This window comes from Ictalurus furcatus, chromosome 2, assembly GCF_023375685.1.
Source record: "Ictalurus furcatus strain D&B chromosome 2, Billie_1.0, whole genome shotgun sequence".
In the NCBI taxonomy this organism is placed as follows: domain Eukaryota; kingdom Metazoa; phylum Chordata; class Actinopteri; order Siluriformes; family Ictaluridae; genus Ictalurus; species Ictalurus furcatus.
In genome coordinates, this window is record NC_071256.1 from 5,295,319 (window position 1) to 5,313,536 (window position 18,218).

Genomic DNA, 18,218 nt, shown 5'->3' on the forward strand with positions numbered 1-18,218 from the left:
GTATTACTCAGTATTCTCTGTGCATGGCACAATGTCGGTTAACTGATGCTGAGAGAAAGAGGAAGTAGCCATTCTCCCATCAGCCCCCATGCTGCCCTGGCCACAATCATGTGGTTACTCTGACATGCTGAGACCAGGGGCATAGCTAGGGCTAATTTTAGTCTAATGATTACAGCAAGCAAGAACGAACACACACACACACACACACACACACACACACACACACAAACACAGAGGTGCTTTAAAGTTTGTGAACCCTTTAGAATTTTCTATATTTCTACATAAATATGACCTAAAATCATCAGATTTTCACACAAGTCCTAAAAGTAGATAAAGAGAACCCGTTTAAATAAATGATAGAAAAATATTATACTTGGTCATTTATTTATTGAGGAAAATGATCCAATATTACATATCTGTGAGTGGCAAAAGGATGAGAACCTTTGTTTTCAGTATCTGGCGTGACCCCCTTGTGCAGCAATGACTGCGGATAAACGTTTGCAGTAACTGTTGATCAGTCCTGCACATCGGCTTGGAGGAATTTTAGCCCGTTCCTCAGTACAGAACAGCTTCAGCTCTGGGATGTTAGTGGGTTTCCTCACATGAACTGCTCGCTTCAGGTTCTTCCACAACATTTCTATTGAATTAAGGTCAGGACTTTGACTTGGCCATTCCAAAACATTCACTTTATTCTTCTTTAACCGTTCTTTGGTAGAATGACTCGTGTGTTTAGGGTCGTTGTCTTGCTGCATGACCCACCTTCTCTTGAGATTCAGTTCATGGACAGATGTCCTGACATTTTCCTTCAGAAATCATTGTTCCATGAATGATGGCAAGTCGTCCTGGACCAGATGCAGCAAAACGGGTCCAAACCATAATACTACCACCACCATGTTTCACAGATGGGAAAAGGTTCTTATGCTGGAATGCAGTGTTTTCCTTTCTCCAAACATAACGCTTCTCATTTAAACCAAAAATTCTATTTTGGTCTCATCTATCCACAAAACATTTTTCCAATAGCCTTCTGGCTTGTCCACGTGATCTTTAGCAAACTGCAAAGGCGCAGCAATCTCCTTTGTTCATGCCATGATACACTTCCACAAACATGTGTTGTGAAGATCAGACTGTGATAGATCCCTGTTCTTTAAATAAAACTGAATGCTCACTCACACCTGATTGTCATCCCATTGATTGAAAACACCTGATTCTAATTTCACCTTCAGATTACACTGCTAATCCTAGAGGTTCACATACTTTTCCCATTTTTAATATACTCACTAAAGTCACATGATCTAGTTTAGATTATGATGATGATTTTTATTGTTATTATTATTATTATTATTATTATTATTCTAAGTGGTTATAGTATTTTTTTCAGTTTATAAAAAGTGTCATGTGTCATTTGTATTGAACTGAAAAGGAAGTTTCGTCACGTTGTAATACCTCAGAACAAGTTTGGCTCCTGAAGTCTTCTGTTGTGTTGACTCGGTCCCTCAGGCTTCCTAGGGGTCATCTAACAAACTTCACTTGAGCAACTGAAAAAGAGGCACCTTAGACAGATAACAATGATACTATGAATATGATAAAACCACCACATGAAAAAATATATGAATAAATATTAATACTGCATATACAATGAAATTGAGTCATGGAAAGAGTGATGAAAGAGATTTTCAAAAATGAGAAATGACACAGCAGTTATTTCCTGAAAACCAAAGTATATAAAAGAGAGACACTCCGGTAGTGTGACAGTGTGTGTGTGTGTGTGTGTGTGTGTGTGTGTGTGTGTGTGTGTGTGTGTGTGTGTGTGTGTGAATGTGTGTGAATGTGTGTGAGCGCGTGTTTCACTGGTGTGTGTGTAGAAGAATCAGTATTTCTATTACAGAAAGGAGAGAGAATATTAGTAAAATGATCAAATATTTATCATTCAGAGTTTTAATTAAGAACAACTTTACTTACTTGTTATAATATTAATTGGACCAACAGATCTACAGTGAGATTATTTTACACCCCTATAATACTTACAGTGAATGTTTTTACACATTTACTGAATTACATCTCTCACAATCTCTGTCTTAGTGAATGTATCTATAATAACTCATATAAAGTGTAATAGAAAAGTTCTTTTCCTGTAACTTGTAACTGTCACATCTTCATTCTGGTCTTAGCTATAAATAGATGCGTGTGAATTTCACACCTTTTTCTGCTGTCTCTCTGTCAGTGACCATCTTCACTTCCTGCATTACACCTTATTTACTGTTATTTTTAAATACTAGTTAAATGCATTTGTCAGTACTGTGTTCACATTTTTTAAAAAAAGTTTTAAGGAAGTGAACATAGTATTGAGAAATGTGTATAAATAATTGTTAAAACTGGAAAGTGATCAGTTTAAAGAAATCTGCACATTGTGTAGTTGTAACACGCTGGCTGCGTCTGAAATGGTGTACTACCCTACTACACAGTAGACGAACAGCAGTACACCAGAGGGGTAGTAGTTATGTCCGAATTCTCAGTAGGAGAGAAATACCCGGATGGTGTACTGCTTCCGGTGAGATTTTGCAGTCAAAAATCCCCATAATGCAACAGGACTGGTGCGGACGAGCTCAGAAAAAAATGGCGGAAGACAGCGCGTCGGCTCTTTTTAAGTATTAAACCTCGGTTAAACGAGAGTTGTTTAACAATACCCGAATAAATTGTTAACTTGTTGAAGGTTTAAACAAGAAAACAGCTGTCACAGCGTTTGAAACCTTTTTTGTGATCTCCATCATGCCTTAGCCGGCCAAGCTAACGGCAACGAATTTACCTCAGTCTGTTAACCCCGCCCACTTTACATTACTAATTCAGTTCACTTTCCTGATCTGCGTTTTGCCGTGTAGTAGGTTCAAGATTTTGGAATTAAATGTACTTATGTATTTTTCTTAAAATTAAATTTTGAAATGTTGTACTTCACATTGTATTCAGTAGATTGTGAGTTTTTGTATGTTTGTTTCTGTAGGCTGTTCTCTCTCTGCTGATAATCTGAGAGAAATCACACGACACAAAGGTGGTTCAGTGCTGTTCCCCTGCTCCTGCTCTGACCTGCACACCAAACCTCAGAAATTCACCTGGGAGACCTTCAGAACAGAAAATTTGACCGAAGTGTTAAATGATGAACACTACCGTGACAGACTTCAGCTGTTTAATCACATTTCTCCTGCTAATCTGTCTCTGCTAATATCTGACCTGAGAGACGAGGATCAGGGATTCTACAGGTGCAGCACTGAGAAGGAACACAGAGACATCAAGCTTTATGTTAAAGGTAACACGTCAAAATTGTCAAAATCAAGTTATAAATAGCAATAAATACCGATTATGGGTATCAGACTGACCTGACCTTTGGAATGCTATCAGATTGGATTTGAGTCTAATCTATGATTTATTTTGGTAACACTGTAACGTTTGTAAATATAGATTGATTTTATGTATAGATAGATAGATTATCTGGAAATAGATAGAGCATCCGGAAAGTATTCACAGCGCTTCAGTTTTCCCACATTTTGTTATGTTACAGCTTTATTCCAAAATGGATTAAATTCATTGTTTTCCTCTAAATTCTACAAACAATACCCCATAATGACAACATGAAAGAAATTTGTTTTAAATCTTTGCAAATTTATTAAAAATAAAAAACAAAAAAAGCATATTTACATAAGTATTCACAACCTTTGCCATGACACTCAAAATTGAGCTCAGGTGCAACCTGTTTCCACTGATCATCCTTGAGATGTTTCTACAACTTGATTGGAGTCCACCTGTGGTAAATTCAGTTGATTGGACATGATTTGGAAAGGCACACACCTGTCTATATAAGGTCCCACAGTTAACAATGCATGTCAGAGCACAAGCCAAGCCATGAAGTCCAAGGAATTGTCTGTAGACCTCCGAGACAGGATTGTATCGAGGCACAGATCTGGGGAAGTTGTACAGAAATATTTCTGCAGCATTGAAGGTCCCAATGAGCACAGTGGCCTCCATCATCCGTAAATGGAAGAAGTTTGGAACCAGCAGGACTCTTCCTAGAGCTGGCCGCCCGACCAAACTGAGCGATCGGGGTAGAAGGGCCTTAGTCGGGGAGGTGACCAAAAACCAAAAACTCTGACAGAGCTCCAGCGTGTCTCTGTGGAGAGAGGAGAACCTTCCAGAAGAACAACCATCTCTGCAGCACTCCATCAATCAGGCCTGAATGGTAGAGTGGCCAGATGGAAGCCACTCCTCAGTAAAAGGCACATGACAGCCCGCCTGGACTTTGCCAAACGTCACCTGAAGGACACTCAGGCCAAAGTTTGAACAAAGATTGAATGCTTTGGCCTGAATGGCAAGCGTCATATCTGGAGGGAACCAGGCACCACTCATCACCTAGCCAATACCATCCCTACAGTGAAGCATGGTGTTGGCAGCATCATGCTGTGGGGATGTTTTTCAGCGGCAGATCTGAAAATGGCTGTGCACCGATGCTCCCCATCCAACCTGATGGAGCTTGAGAGGTCCTGCAAAGAAGAATGGGAGAAACTGCCCAAAAGTAGGTGTGACAAGCTTGTAGCATCATTCTCAAAAAGACTTGAGGCTGTAATTGGTGCCAAAGGTGCTTCAACAAAGTATTGAGCAAAGGCTGTGAATACTTATGTACATGTGCTTTTTTTGTTTTTTATTTTTAATAAATTTGCAAAGATTTAAAACAAACTTCTTTCATGTTGTCATTATAGGGTATTGTTTCTAGAATTTTGAAGGAAATAATGAATTTAATTGATTTTGGAATAAGGCTGTAACATAACAAAATGTGGGTAAAGTGAAGTGCTGTGAATACTTTCCGGATGCACTGTAAACTATGAGTATCTTGAAAATCTAGTTTCAGAGTAGCTTCCCCATCACTGATCTATGGTGTGAAGATTTTAAGATGAAACTATCAGAGGTATGAAACCTCATACAATGCTGTCACTATCTTTTCATTTCTGCACCGGTCACACAGGCTGACTCAATTACTTGTTTATGTTACTGCTATTGTTTCAGTTTATTTTCAATTCTCGAGACTTGTTGGCAAATGATCCATGTTTTGTTTGGAGGTGACGGTGTAACTTGCATGGTTTCAGTGCCTCATTAACGAGGGTCTCTGAGCATAGCACACAGACAGGCGTGGGTCTGTCAGCAGGTCCAACACTTGTACATCTGAAGGACAAGTACTCCTCGCTGTACTTACGAGTCCTTCTTTAATCGTAATGCAATCAGGTCGACTTGATGAGGTTGAAGACGCACTGTCGTACTCCACTCCTCTTTTATCGAGCAGCCATCCATGCATTTTGGAATAGGCGGGTAATTGTCTGAGTGACTGAAATCGTAATAAGTAACTTAATACAATTAGAAACAAGCAACGTATCTCACCTCGCTATAATGAAAATAATATTAGTTTTGATATTTCAAACTTATATTATCAGAAATATTTAATTATTTTGATTTAATTTGATTGATTTAGCCTCGGCCCCAGTTTGGGAAGCACTGGTCTACAGAAATCTTTCTACACGTTATATCAACTTAACATTAACATCGATAAACACAGTCTGTACATCAGCTGACGCTTTAGGAAGTCTTTTAAATACATGTCTTTATAAATATTTATTTTGGTTCATGTCAGTTGTTATGAAGGGTTTATGTAGGTGTCATGTAGCCCTATGAAGATGTCCCTTAAGTAATGTCTTACCTTGATTTATAAGATAAGGTACATGCCAAAATGATAATAACTATTTTTTGTCTTTATGCAAGGTGAAGAATATTAATTGAGATTATTATTTCCAATTGTAAGAGCAATTAGCTGAAATAAAGTAATTAAAATCAATGTGAAAGATAATTAAAGATTTAGCAGTAATTAAAATAAAAATAAACCAGTATAGGTTCAGTGTTGGGTATCAGAGTCCTGATATTGGATTCATATAGAGAATTTAAACAGGTGATTGGCTCATCCTTTAAAAATCTCTTCTGTTTGCAGCAGAAAATGTTGTGATTTACAAGCAGGGAATATTAATAATTGCAGCACTTCTATTATTAACTGTAAATGTTATGTTTACAGGCTGTGAGCTGGTGAAGACAGGGGTAGAGGACGTGACTGTGTTCACAGGAGAGTCTGTAGTTCTGCCCTGCGTCTGCACTGACCTACAGGACAAACCAAAGTCTGTAAAATGGGAGTTTATTGGAATCAATCACTTTCAGGAAATTTACCCTGAACAGACTGGACGTCACAGAAACAGAGTCAAACTGGTCAGTAACAACACTTCAGGAAACCTCTCTCTACTCATATCAGACCTGACTGAAGAGGACCAGGGACGCTACAGATGTTCTGTACAGGACGATAGCAGAGATGTCAGATTATCTGTTAAAGGTACATGTTTTCATTAATGACTGTGAGCATGCTTTACTCCAGTGTCATGTGCCATATTACTAACAGTGATAAAACCAGTCATCAGTTTGAATAAGTTTTGTCTTTTCAGTAGGAAGAAGAGAAACTTCGACACACTCGAGGAAAACAGACACAACACCTCCATCAGAACCGCCTCAGAGTAAAGCAACAAACTCTCCACCTGCATCATCCTCAACAACACTGGAACAAGATAAACAGCAAACACACAGCAGCCTCCCTCTGGGTGCCAAAACTTTTCATCAGCAATGAAAATACACATCTGTATTATTACATTTATTAACATTTTTGTTGTGTTTTATTACACAGTTTTCAGCATTGTGGCAGTTTTATTGTTGGTGATACCCGGTGTAGTGGCATTTATTTGTTGGAGACGCAAAGGTACAACGCATGCCTGCACACACACACACACACACACACACACACACACACACACAAAACAAATTCTGAGATTGATGAACTGAAAACCTGTAGAAGCAGCAGCACTTCTGTAAGTGTCTCTGGATAAGGAAAATGAAATTGTGTAGTTTCCACTAGAGGTGTGATTTCTGAGGTCTTTTCTCTTTAGGAGGAAGATGTGGAGAGAACGTGATCACTGAAGGACGTCCGGACTGTAAGAGAAAGCAGAAGGATCAGGTTAGTGTACATGCAGGCCTGAGCTCAGCTGCATTTTTATTATTATCTTTAAGTCTTTGAATCAGAAGATAAATGACTGAAAAGGAACTATAAAATTTCATCAAATTCTCCTCGTCCATCAGAGTCCTACTGTATTCTTAATTTAATCTCCATTTAATTCTGCATGACTTCTACAATAACAGTTATAGCAGATTTGTTTCTACCTTTAGAGATTTAGTTGTATTTGAGATACACTGCAGGTAACACACATGAAACACACATGCTTTCACTGAACAGTGAGTTATAGGAAAATATCTTTTGCTGCTTCTATCAGAACCACATGGGCAGTGTTTAGCTCAATGGTTGAGTCATTGGACCTCTCCTTGGAAGGTTGTGAGTTTAAATCCCAGTTCTGCTGCTGCTGCTGGACCCACGAGCAAGGCCCTTAACCCTCAACTGCTCAGATGTATAAATATAAGTTGTGTTTCTGGAGTCAACAGTAAAAGTACTAGAAATTGGTGTGTGTGTGTGTGTGTGTGTGTGTGTGTTATATGTATAATTTTCATGTTCTGTCTTTCCACAGACTGAACCTGATGTTACTTACTCTACTGTAACCCACGTGAACACAGCCGCAGCAGCACGGGTCCAGATCAACACTGGAGACAACACTGAATATGCCAGCATTCTAACAAACTAATCCACAGTAAATATCTAGAATAATACTGAATACATACAGTATATTAAATACACACCATGGTAAGCACATGATTCACAGTATTGGCTTTGTTTATTTTACTGTGGCTTTTTTTTTTTAATTTGACCATTAATAGCAGATTTAACCCTCTTACCCCTAAGTTCCCACAGTATTATGTCCCATAACCCTATATTCCCCAGAGAAACAGCACGCGAACCCTGAGTTCCTGGGCCAAAATCAGCATTTTAATTTTAACATTTTTAAGCCTTGAAACAACTTATAATAATGTATTTGTGTAATATTACTTTGAAAATGAAGCAGTTCAGTGTTTTTACTAAACTTAGAGCACAATTCTTAACTAGAGAAATTACGAAAAAAATGCTCGCTAAAATCCTTATACTCATTTAGAAGTACCATACGAGCATCAGCGTGGTCAATGCCTTTATAAATAATAAATAAATTAATGCATTTTAGCGCCAAATTCAAGTTTCTGGTGATAATCAGACCAGCAGGTAGTGTTTTCACGAACGCACAGAAATGGTCCCGTTATGACTCCAGACCCCTGCAGTGTCAGTCGCACTGGTTGATGCTGAAGATGAAGACGGATCAGGGTCTGAATCAGGAGCGTTTGCGTCTCTATCAGTTTCGGTTTTGGTTTCAGCATCGCCTGAACTTTCACTGCTGTCACTATCTAGAATCTTCGCTCTCGCCTGTGTAACTGTGTATGTTTTCTCTTTTTTTCACTGTTTTAGATGTACCTGTGTTCACTGTAGGTGTAACTTTAGCTGGAACACGATTAGCTTTTCGCTTTGGCATTTTTAGTTCACTTCTACTATTACACCTATATTCACGCTTGGATCAGCTTCATCGTAATGCCAGCATAAAATGTAATCACGTCGTGACGTCATCAACCTTCCGGGGGTCAAAATATAATAATTAAATAAGTAAGGAATCATAGCAGAGTAATGCCGGTACATCGGCCTTACGGGGATAACGTTTACACTGTAAATCCGCTATATCGGCCTTACGGGGATTTGGCATAGACGACCAAGCCGGTATATCGTCCTTACGGGAATAGATCAAAGACGGGCAAGTCGGTTTTTCGGCCATACGGGGTAAGAGGGTTAATCATATTTGTGTGCTGATGGATAATCCTGCAAATTATATTTTTAATGTTTGTGTCATTTATTATCATTTATTTTGTGTCATTTGTTTTTTTATTTACATTTATGGCATTTACCAGACGCCCTTATCCAGAGCAACTTACATTTATCTCATTTATACAACTGAGCAGTTTGAGGGTTAAGGGCCTCGCCCAAGAGTCCAACAATGGTAGCTTGGCAGTGCTGGGGCTTGAACTCCTGACCTTCTGATCAGTAACCCATGCCTTTAACCACTGAGACACCACTTATATGTTCTAGAAATCTTTTGTCATCACCCTGTTTTGCGTAAGACGACTGCTGTAGAAGTTCTTGTTTGTGACTGTCATGGGAAAGTCTCTCTGGACTGAATGTGTGTTTCTAAACTACTTGTGTGGAAATTGTTGTGAAAACGGTCCTTATAGCATGTTAAAGGGTGCATGATAGTGTGCTTGTTGAGTGTGGAGTATCACACAGTATTCTCTGTGCATGGCACAACTTTGTTTAACTTTGAGAAAGAGGAAGTAGCCATTTTCCCATCAGTCCCCACTGCCCTGGCCACAGTCTTGCAGTCCCTCTGACATGCTGAGAATGCTAGTTATGAACGCAACTGTGGTTTTATAAACTGCTAATACTTGTCAGAGGCGTGTGTATGACCTTGCAACAAAGTCATAAAGTGACATGATTGTAATTTAGCATCCTGAAGAATCCTGTAAAGAGGGACCTTAAAGGACTCTAGCACATGTGAGGAGGGGAATTGCTGTTACACCTGCTGTCAGTCCTTAATAATGTCTGCCACTTGTCAGAGTGGCAGTGAACCAGCCTCATGCTGATGAATTGTGCAGCTTGTTCCACTGTGAGACCAAGTGCTGAAAATAGGCATTGTGTATGAACCGCTGACATGAACCGCTGACATGAACCAGTCCTGTGGTTGCATGGCATAGATTACATCTGACACCCTTAGCAGTCAGTGTTTTAGCACAGAGCAAATCTCACTTTGCCTGGAACATAGCATCCTCTTTTCCATAAAGAGAAGAAGAGAAGGAAACATATGGACTTTGGCTTATATACAGCATGGTGCAGCTATAGGGTTAATTAATTTATTTATTAATTCCTCTTCAGTAACTGTTTTATCCTAGTCAGTGTTGTCATGGATCCGGACTCTATCCCAGCAGCACTGGGCACAAGGTGGGAGAATTCAGATGGGACGCCAGTCCATCTCAGAGCACCATTCACACACATTCACACCTGGGGGCAATCTAACATAGTAAACCTGCATGTTTTTGGACAGTGGGAGGAAACCGCACACACAACCACAAGGAGGACGTGCAAACCTCTGCACAGACATTAACATGATTTTATTTTCACCTTTTAACAATCTATAAGGATCTTGTTGACTGCACAATCATGTCTACACTTTTTTATTTTGTGTTCATGTCGTATTCTAAGTCTTCCAGGCATCTCACCAGGTCTAAACATTTAAGGTCTAAATGTTTATATGTTTTCTTGACATTAAGTTTCTCGCTCTTCTTGGTTTTGCTTGTGCACACACTTCTTAAATAATATAATATTCTCATAATTTGAAAATATATTAGAAATTTTACTTGAAACATTTGTAAAATTCCTGTAGCTTGTTTGTAGCTTATATATTTTCATACTATTTGCAGTGATGAAAATAAATTTTAAAAAATGACAGTGGAGCATGATATTTGAAAGTTTTATTGCAGCACAATCACATCCCTAATATTTTCACATAAATAAATACATTTGAAGCACAGAATTTTATCAGAATCATAACGGATTAAAATTATGAAACCAACAGACTCGAATTTCTGGCTGCAATAATTACTGCACACCACCAGATGTCGCTGCGGTCTCAGTTTTCAATTTTCCAAAGCTTCAGCTCAATCAGGAAGAAACCTCAAGAAGCTTTTTTAGCATTGTTATTTATTTAAACATGGGGAAAACAATTTTATTTAAATGTAACTTCTTTAAAAAATTGTAACTCATAAGCCATTATTTAAAACTCATTTGTTAGAAGAGGAGGACTTTATGAAAGAAATTTTCTGCATGCTGTAAATAAAGAATCAAACTTTCTCTTATACCAATCTAGCCTGGATAACGTTCATATCAGAAAAGCCGGGAGAGAAAACTATGTTTTGATTCAATCCAACTTTTTATCCCTCAGATAAATAAACAATTTAGAGATAAATGTGAAGCAGATTTTACCATTAAAGAATTAAACCAATCAGTTAACTGCCTTTGATCAATTGATAAATCTCTTGGACTTGAAAAACAATCTGCCAACTTTTACAGATATTTCTGGAGCTCCTTATGAGAACTTCACTGTTCACACTTTTTAAGCCAGGAAAAAAAAGAAACTTATTGAAAAATAATCACCCTATAACTCTGTTAAACACAGACTATAAAATGTAGACTCATATCTATGCTTCTCGTCTAAAGAAAAAGGTCTGACACAGGTAATCAGTGAGACACAATCTGGCTTTATGAGACAAACATCAATACATAATATCCGTTTAGTACAAGATCTTCCTGATGATAGTGGTGAGGTTGTAGACGATGGGTTTGTTCTGTTTCTTGACTTTCATAACGCTCCTGATACAACAGAGCATCAGTTTATGGTTACAGCACTTACGCTAGATTATTGAAACTTTATATTATAATACAAATGGTTGCATTTCTTTATTACAGGGATCCTCACATCTTTTGAAATCAGTAGAGGTATTAAACAATGCTGCCCAGTATAGTTAAAGCCATTCCACAAGTACTTTTAATAATGGTGAAAATTGTTCAATTCTACAACTGCCTTAACATTACACTCGTCATATATGGATGTGAAATTCTAGAAACAGACGTCTCAAACAGGTCATTAAAGAAGTATGTTTGGTGAAGTTTTGCATCCTGTATCAAGTAAAAGAAACTTAATTTTGGATTTATTTCATGAAATTGAATGTAGGAAGTGTCAGACAGACTACACTGGCTTTCCTGTTCCCGCAAATGTTTTAAAAAATCATTTTAAAGTCTTAAATAATGTGCATCTTACAAATGATTAGTTAAGAAAGATGTTTAATTTCGACAGTAACAGCTGCATCTTTTGTGACGAGCATATAGAAACATCTGACCATCTATTCTCTGAGTGTAGTTTGTTAAAACTTTTCGGGAGGACATACCGTATCTAAACGTCTAGACACAAAACATATCAAATAAATAAGACAAAATCATATTGTATTTGGTATGTTAAATGAAGACAAAAAAGCTGAACTACTTGTTAAGCATTTATTGCTTTTGGGAAAGTTTTGGTACACAAGTCGAAATATATGAAGTCCTGGTTTACATCTTTCAAAAAAGAATTATTTATTTACTTAGAATCACTCAAAATAATGAAAAAGAAAAAACTGCAACAGAAAAAGTTAAATCCTTGTTTCATGAATTATTATTATTATTATTATTATTATTATTATTATTATTATTTAGAAGACCCCTATGGTTAAGGGAAGGAAAAAGGTCTTCTTCCTCTTCTTTCTTGGTGCTATGGTGCCTGGTTCGTGGACTTTACACTCTCTGTTGTGAGGATGTTTTACAATGTTGTTTGAAAATGTTTCATCTTCATTAATTAAGATAATAAATAAATAAATATAATAAAATAAATTTAAATTGTGAATTCCTGTTTGTGTAGAGTAGCGGAGGGATGACGTCATTTTGTAAAGCCAAAACCCGGAAACGAGTTAGCATTTTAGTACTTCCGGTTCCATCGTCGCGAAGTCAATGGTTTTTTAAAATGGGATTTTTGTTAAAAGCCTGAAATAAGGTCTGTGGTGAACACAAGCTCAACATATTTTCACGTTTTATTCTACCACATAAAATACAGTAATACCCTACTCGTGATTTTTTTAAGCTTTTACGTGTATTTGGAAAAGGCGGTTGCTAAATGGGACTACAGACGTTGTCGGGGACATTAAATGTCATCACGCCGAACAGGAAAAACTTTGCAGATAAACTGGTTCAGGTTTGTTGTGCACAATTCCAAAAAAATAAACATGTGGATGAAGATTCATCCCCAGAGTAAATCTGCATTATGGAAAATGTTTTTAAATCAAGTTTGGAAAAGTTGTCGGAAGCTTGGTGATGGTGACGTTGAAGTCGCGCGACCGTGGTGTAGTTCGTTTATAGCATACAGTTAGCATGGTATTTCTGGAGATTGTATTTAGGCTTCAAACTTCATAAAAGTTGTGTTCATTTGTGAAAATTATCTTGATGGACAAAACGTGTTAGTATTGTTCACTTTTGTTGATCACAGAGCTTATTTTTTTGCGATAATCCAAAATCCTATTAGGTTTTTGTCGAGGGAACCAGTGTGATGCTAACTTCCGCATTCCGGTACAAACAACATCATCCCTGCGCCACTCTGTGAACTCAACCGATAACGACCTGCTCGATAAATAAATAAATAAATAATGCATCCAATCACAATCCTGTGTGTTTCACCATCAGTGCAAAACTAGCCAATCTAAATCCTCCATGCTTCACACATGACATCAGAGTTACCCAATCACAATCTTGGATACGAGAGCGGTTATTTACATCTCTACCCATATTCCGATGAATCCCGCCTCCAGCGCTGTGATTGGTTAACACCGACCCATTTCTGCGCTCCGATTGGATGTTCGGGTTACATCCTAATCCTGAATACGAGTGGAATAAAAATAACAACACGTCTGAATTTGAAGCAGCGAGATACTCGGTCCAGTCTGTCAAACTCCGGCAAGTCACATTTTCTCTCAGTTTAATATCCCAGTGACACAACAAGAGCTTAAAGTTTAAAGGTTTGGTAAAATTATGAGCTCTGTTTGAAGAATTAATGTTAGTTAGACATAATGGCAAAAAAAAAAAAATGAAGGCACCAAGTTAGCAACACAGTTAAAATGAGTTAGTAAGGAGTAAGAGGTTAGTAAGGAAGCAAACTAGTGACCTTAGTATTAGTCTAATCTATCTTTCATTCATTCTTAACCCAGATCAAACCTTATAATGATAGAAAGCTGATAAACATGTAGTCTATTCAGGTTTATATATTCATCCAGAGGACGTTATGCCAATACAGAAAAAAAACAGCAATCAATGTTATTCACTTCACCTGTCACTGGTTTTAATGTTATGGCTGATCGGTGTGTGTGTGTATATATATATATATGTATATATATATATATATATATATATTGCGTAATATATCTACAAGTATACTATAGTATGGTACGATTGTACTATACTTTATACTTCTACAGCTAGTAAGGAAACATCTGAGATTCAGTCATGTCCCGGTCGAATTCACATCATTGTATATCCTCACAGGCAGCAGCGATTCCCAGAAAAAAGACCAGAACAAAGAAGCATAAGAAAGAACGAAAGAAACGCAGATCGTCATCGTCCTCCAGCGAGGATCAGGTAAGGATGGGGAGATTCTTAAAGCATTACATGTTTGAAATTGTTCATTCCTGCCTGTTCTTCATTATTATGTTGTTTTAGGGGACAGTGGACAGAGAGAGACACAGAAGCAGTCGCAGGGACAAAAACAAGCATGTGAGCAGGTGAGGTTAGGTATTTATCTTCATCTCAGCCTCAGAATCTCCTAGCTGATGATGGTGTACTATGCTGAAGTTTTGTATGTAGTATACCGGACACTTTAATAAGAACACCTGTACACCTACTCATGCATACAATTATCCAGTCAGCCAGGATTAAGTTTGGGATTCCATGATTAAAAACAAAAACTCGCTCTTAAAGAAAAAAACAGTTATGTATATCACATTTTGTCAGTAATGAAGTTCATTAAGACTTCGGACTTTCTTTTTCAGGCTTGTTGTTACGACGCTTCTACTGAGTGCACAGAAACCAGTGATAATGATTATGAGGTAAGTTTAATGGAATTGTCCATCCCTTAGAATGAAGAATGTGTGTGTTTTTGGGCGTCACGTTGTTCTGTTACGACCGTAGATGCAAATAGTTGAGGAGCTGCATCTGGCTCGCTCCAACAGACAGCTGCACGTGAAGGTGGAGAAGAGTTACGGAGAGCTGACCAGCATGGACGTAGACCCGGCAGACGAGAGCGACACCATTGCACTCAGTAATGTCACCACTGGGTAAATGGGTGTGCATGAAAATGCATGTTTGAGCCCTTTACAACAGCGACTATATGATTTAATATCCATCTTTACACACTGAGGACGACTGAGGGACTCGTACACGACTATTACAGAAGGTACAAACGTTCACTGATTCTCAAGAAGGCAACACGGTACATTAAGAACCAGGGGGTGTAAACTATTGAACAGGATGATCGGTGTAAATTGTTATTTTTTTGTCTTCTGAGAAACATATAAATATCTTATTTAGCTTCTGAAGGGCAGTACTAAATGAAAAAATAAGATCTTTAAACAAAATAATAATAATTTACACAGATCATCCTGTTCAAAAGTTTACACCCCCCTGGCTCTTAATGTATCGTTTTGCCTTCTTGAGAATCAGTGAATGCTTGCACCTGATATAATAAGGAGAACGTGAGTAAAAATGTGTGTATATGAGTATGTTTGAGCATACCAAACTCTACTGGACTCTGTTGTACTCACATGCACAAACTATTAGACCAAATTAAGATGTGTCCATGTAGGCTAGTGCTTTGCTGTTTCATACGTGTGTGTGTGTGTGTGTGTGTGTGTGTGTGTGTGTGTGTGTGTGACATCTCAAGGTCAGAAACAGCAGCAGGACCTCCTCATTGTGCTCGACACCAATGTTCTCCTCAGCCACCTGGACTTTGTGAAGAGGATTAGATCCCATGGACTTGGAGGTAGGAGGACAGTGGTCACATGCTCAAGTATGAGAGATCATTTTAGAGATTATTTTTTTATAACCGATCCCGATTATTTGCATGTTTACGTGCTTGATAACCTATATCCAGAACCGATATTTATTTACTGTTTTACTTCTGTTTTTGACACAAAGATAACACCATCACTGAACTGAACAAACCGTTTTATTTATAACAATTTTGTCCATTTCACTTCCTCCTTGCATACAAAATACTTATATTTATACACGAATAAATAATATGGTCTATAAGTGTGCAAAGAATAAAGTGCACTGTTACTAAAGTGTCCTTTTTTTCTTTTTTTTTCTTTTTCTAAATAAAAGCTTCGATGAGATGAACAGATTACATGATTCTGTGAGTTCGTCTCTATTTTCTAAACTACATAGCAAGCGTTTATGTAACACATCTGGTTTGTGCATTAACGGCTGTTGTGTTAAATAAAGTTCATCAGTTAATTAAAGCAAGTATACTTTACCTGTGCATGTCGTTGTTGAATCGTCTCCCCTCAGATTTAGTGCTGCAATCACGGTCCTGCTCGCAATCTCAAAACGGCCACAAGATGGCGCCATTTATTAATTCTAAATATTATTCTAAAAAGATCTGAAATTGGAATTACAGATTGTACGACAGATCTTGTTTTTCTCAGGCATCGTAGTCCGCACACTTGTTGGACGAGTAACCAATAAAACTCACCATTATGAGGAAAATTCACTTTGCTTTTAAGCACGTGTATCAGAACTCTTTCAGTAGATGGAATTTGAACTGGAATGAAATGAAGCTCTTGGCCTGTATCTGTGTGATTTGATGCACTCTGCTGATGCCACGTGATTGGCTGATTACATCACTGCATGAATGAGCATAAATGTTCCTAATAAAGTGGTCAGTGAGTATGTCTGCGTTAGTACGTGCGTGGGTGGATGGGTGGTGTCAACATCCTCTATAAAGAAGAGTGAAAGATGATATACTTGGAGTTACTTCTCATATCTGCAAATGTAATATTTGACAAATACAAAAAAAAAATCTAGTTATATATTTATTAATTAGAATACTTGGTTCAGGGTGGGTTTTTTTTATTTGGTGAGCCTTTCAATGCAGAAAACTGTTTTAGTGTTTAGTGTATTTTTATTTTGCATTTTGGACAGTTTTTCCATCGCTCTAGTACTACAACATTACTACTATTGATATAAAGAGAAAAAATATGTAAACTTGATCATTCAGATTTAAACAGTATTTGATTTTTGACAGCAAGGAGATCGGGTTTAACTGGTTAAGTAACTCTTTCTGTGCTGCAGCTCTGGGGTTCCCGACGCTGCTGGTTCCCTGGGTGGTTCTACAAGAGCTGGACTCGTTAAAAAGCAGGAAACTGTCAAAGGCCAGCTGTGGACTACATCTACACCTCCCTGAAGAACCAGGAGCCGCATCTCTGGAGCCAGTCCATGCAGCAAGTGTCTCACGCTGCCTGTGAGCTGCTGATTTTGTGTGTTTTGTGGGTTTTTTCATTTGTTCTTTGTATGAATGCATGCAGCAGCTCACCAGGTGATGGCGCTGTTTGTTAACATTGTTTCAGGCAGGCTGAACGTGGAGGATAATGACGATCTGGTGCTGCAGTGCTGTCTCCACTACAAGACGTTGTATCCAGGGGGCACTATCATGCTGTGCACGTAAGCCGTACGTTCAAGACTCAGAATTGTTCAGGCATCTTTAGGAGGACATCTTTGGGGGTCACATCTGGAATTGATTGCTAATCACGCGTTGAACAAAAGACCTTGTTTTTATCTTCTGATTTGCTCACAGTGGCCTGCTGGACACCTCTGGATATTTGAATAGTGCTTTTAACAATAAACAATGTCACAATACACAATAATCTGTTACGAGCATTTACATTTTTAATGAGCGAGAGAGAGGGAGAGTTATTAACTGTTTAATGTTTAATTGTTAATGGAATAAGTAAAAATAAATAAATAAATAAAATGGATTTGATTGAGGTATTAACACAACATATCCGGTGTAATTTTAGTAATAATAAGGGACGTCACAAATGTTTTATTTAGCTCTGTTTATGTTTAAATAGCAGCCCTGATATCAGATAGTGCTGTTATAATTCATTATATTCTAAAAAGTCAAACAGTCCTGAAGCATATTATGAATAAGAGTCCTGGGATAGTCTGATCTAAGTATGAGTCCAGCAGCAGTTCTTAGGTACAAATGTACAAAGGTGAGATTATCCACTGAGATTACCCTGAGGTTTAACTCTAAACTGTTTTTGGTTCTTTTTTGTTTTTGAGTTTTTCTTTCATCGTTTCCATTATTTTATGGCAATGATAAGAACCTGTGCAGTAAAGCTCTGCTGAGCGGAGTCAAGGCCCTGAGCAAAGCCGATCTACAGGAGCAGGCGGAAGTCAACCCTGAGTACTTTCATCAACACTATAGCCAGACTTCTGCATATCC

General features: G+C 37.9%; 2 protein-coding genes across 3 annotated transcripts; both read left to right on the plus strand.

Annotated features, from left to right (window-relative positions):
- Nucleotides 1–2,333: 2,333 nt before the first annotated feature.
- Nucleotides 2,334–8,193, plus strand: LOC128620174 (junctional adhesion molecule-like). Of its 2 annotated transcripts, none has more exons than XM_053644903.1 (6): nt 2,334–3,298; nt 6,098–6,406; nt 6,516–6,668; nt 6,752–6,823; nt 7,011–7,078; nt 7,641–8,193. In XM_053644903.1, exons 1-6 carry the CDS (start codon nt 2,980–2,982, stop codon nt 7,752–7,754), a joined length of 1,035 nt encoding a protein of 344 aa, XP_053500878.1. In that variant the 5' UTR covers nt 2,334–2,979; the 3' UTR covers nt 7,755–8,193. The 2 variants fall into 2 exon arrangements, with proteins under 2 accessions (XP_053500878.1, XP_053500887.1); XM_053644912.1 differs by having other exon boundaries at nt 6,519–6,668.
- Nucleotides 8,194–10,952: 2,759 nt separating this feature from the next.
- On the plus strand, nt 10,953–17,762 carry LOC128620187 (transcriptional protein SWT1-like). The gene is given in 9 exon segments (XM_053644925.1): nt 10,953–12,917; nt 14,258–14,350; nt 14,432–14,493; nt 14,761–14,817; nt 14,941–15,029; nt 15,651–15,749; nt 17,063–17,138; nt 17,140–17,231; nt 17,338–17,762. Coding segments are annotated over 9 exon segments (744 nt in total). The 5' UTR covers nt 10,953–12,839; the 3' UTR covers nt 17,436–17,762.
- Nucleotides 17,763–18,218: the final 456 nt, after the last annotated feature.

Coding starts and splice junctions, on each gene's coding strand:
- LOC128620174 (XM_053644903.1), top strand. CDS start 2,980: ATGTTTGTTTCTGTAGGCTGTTCTCTCTCTGCTGATAATCTGAGAGAA. Junction 6,669..6,751: donor ACACAGCAGCCTCCCTCTGG/GTGCCAAAACTT, acceptor TTTATTACACAG/TTTTCAGCATTGTGGCAGTT. Junction 6,824..7,010: donor TATTTGTTGGAGACGCAAAG/GTACAACGCATG, acceptor TTTTCTCTTTAG/GAGGAAGATGTGGAGAGAAC.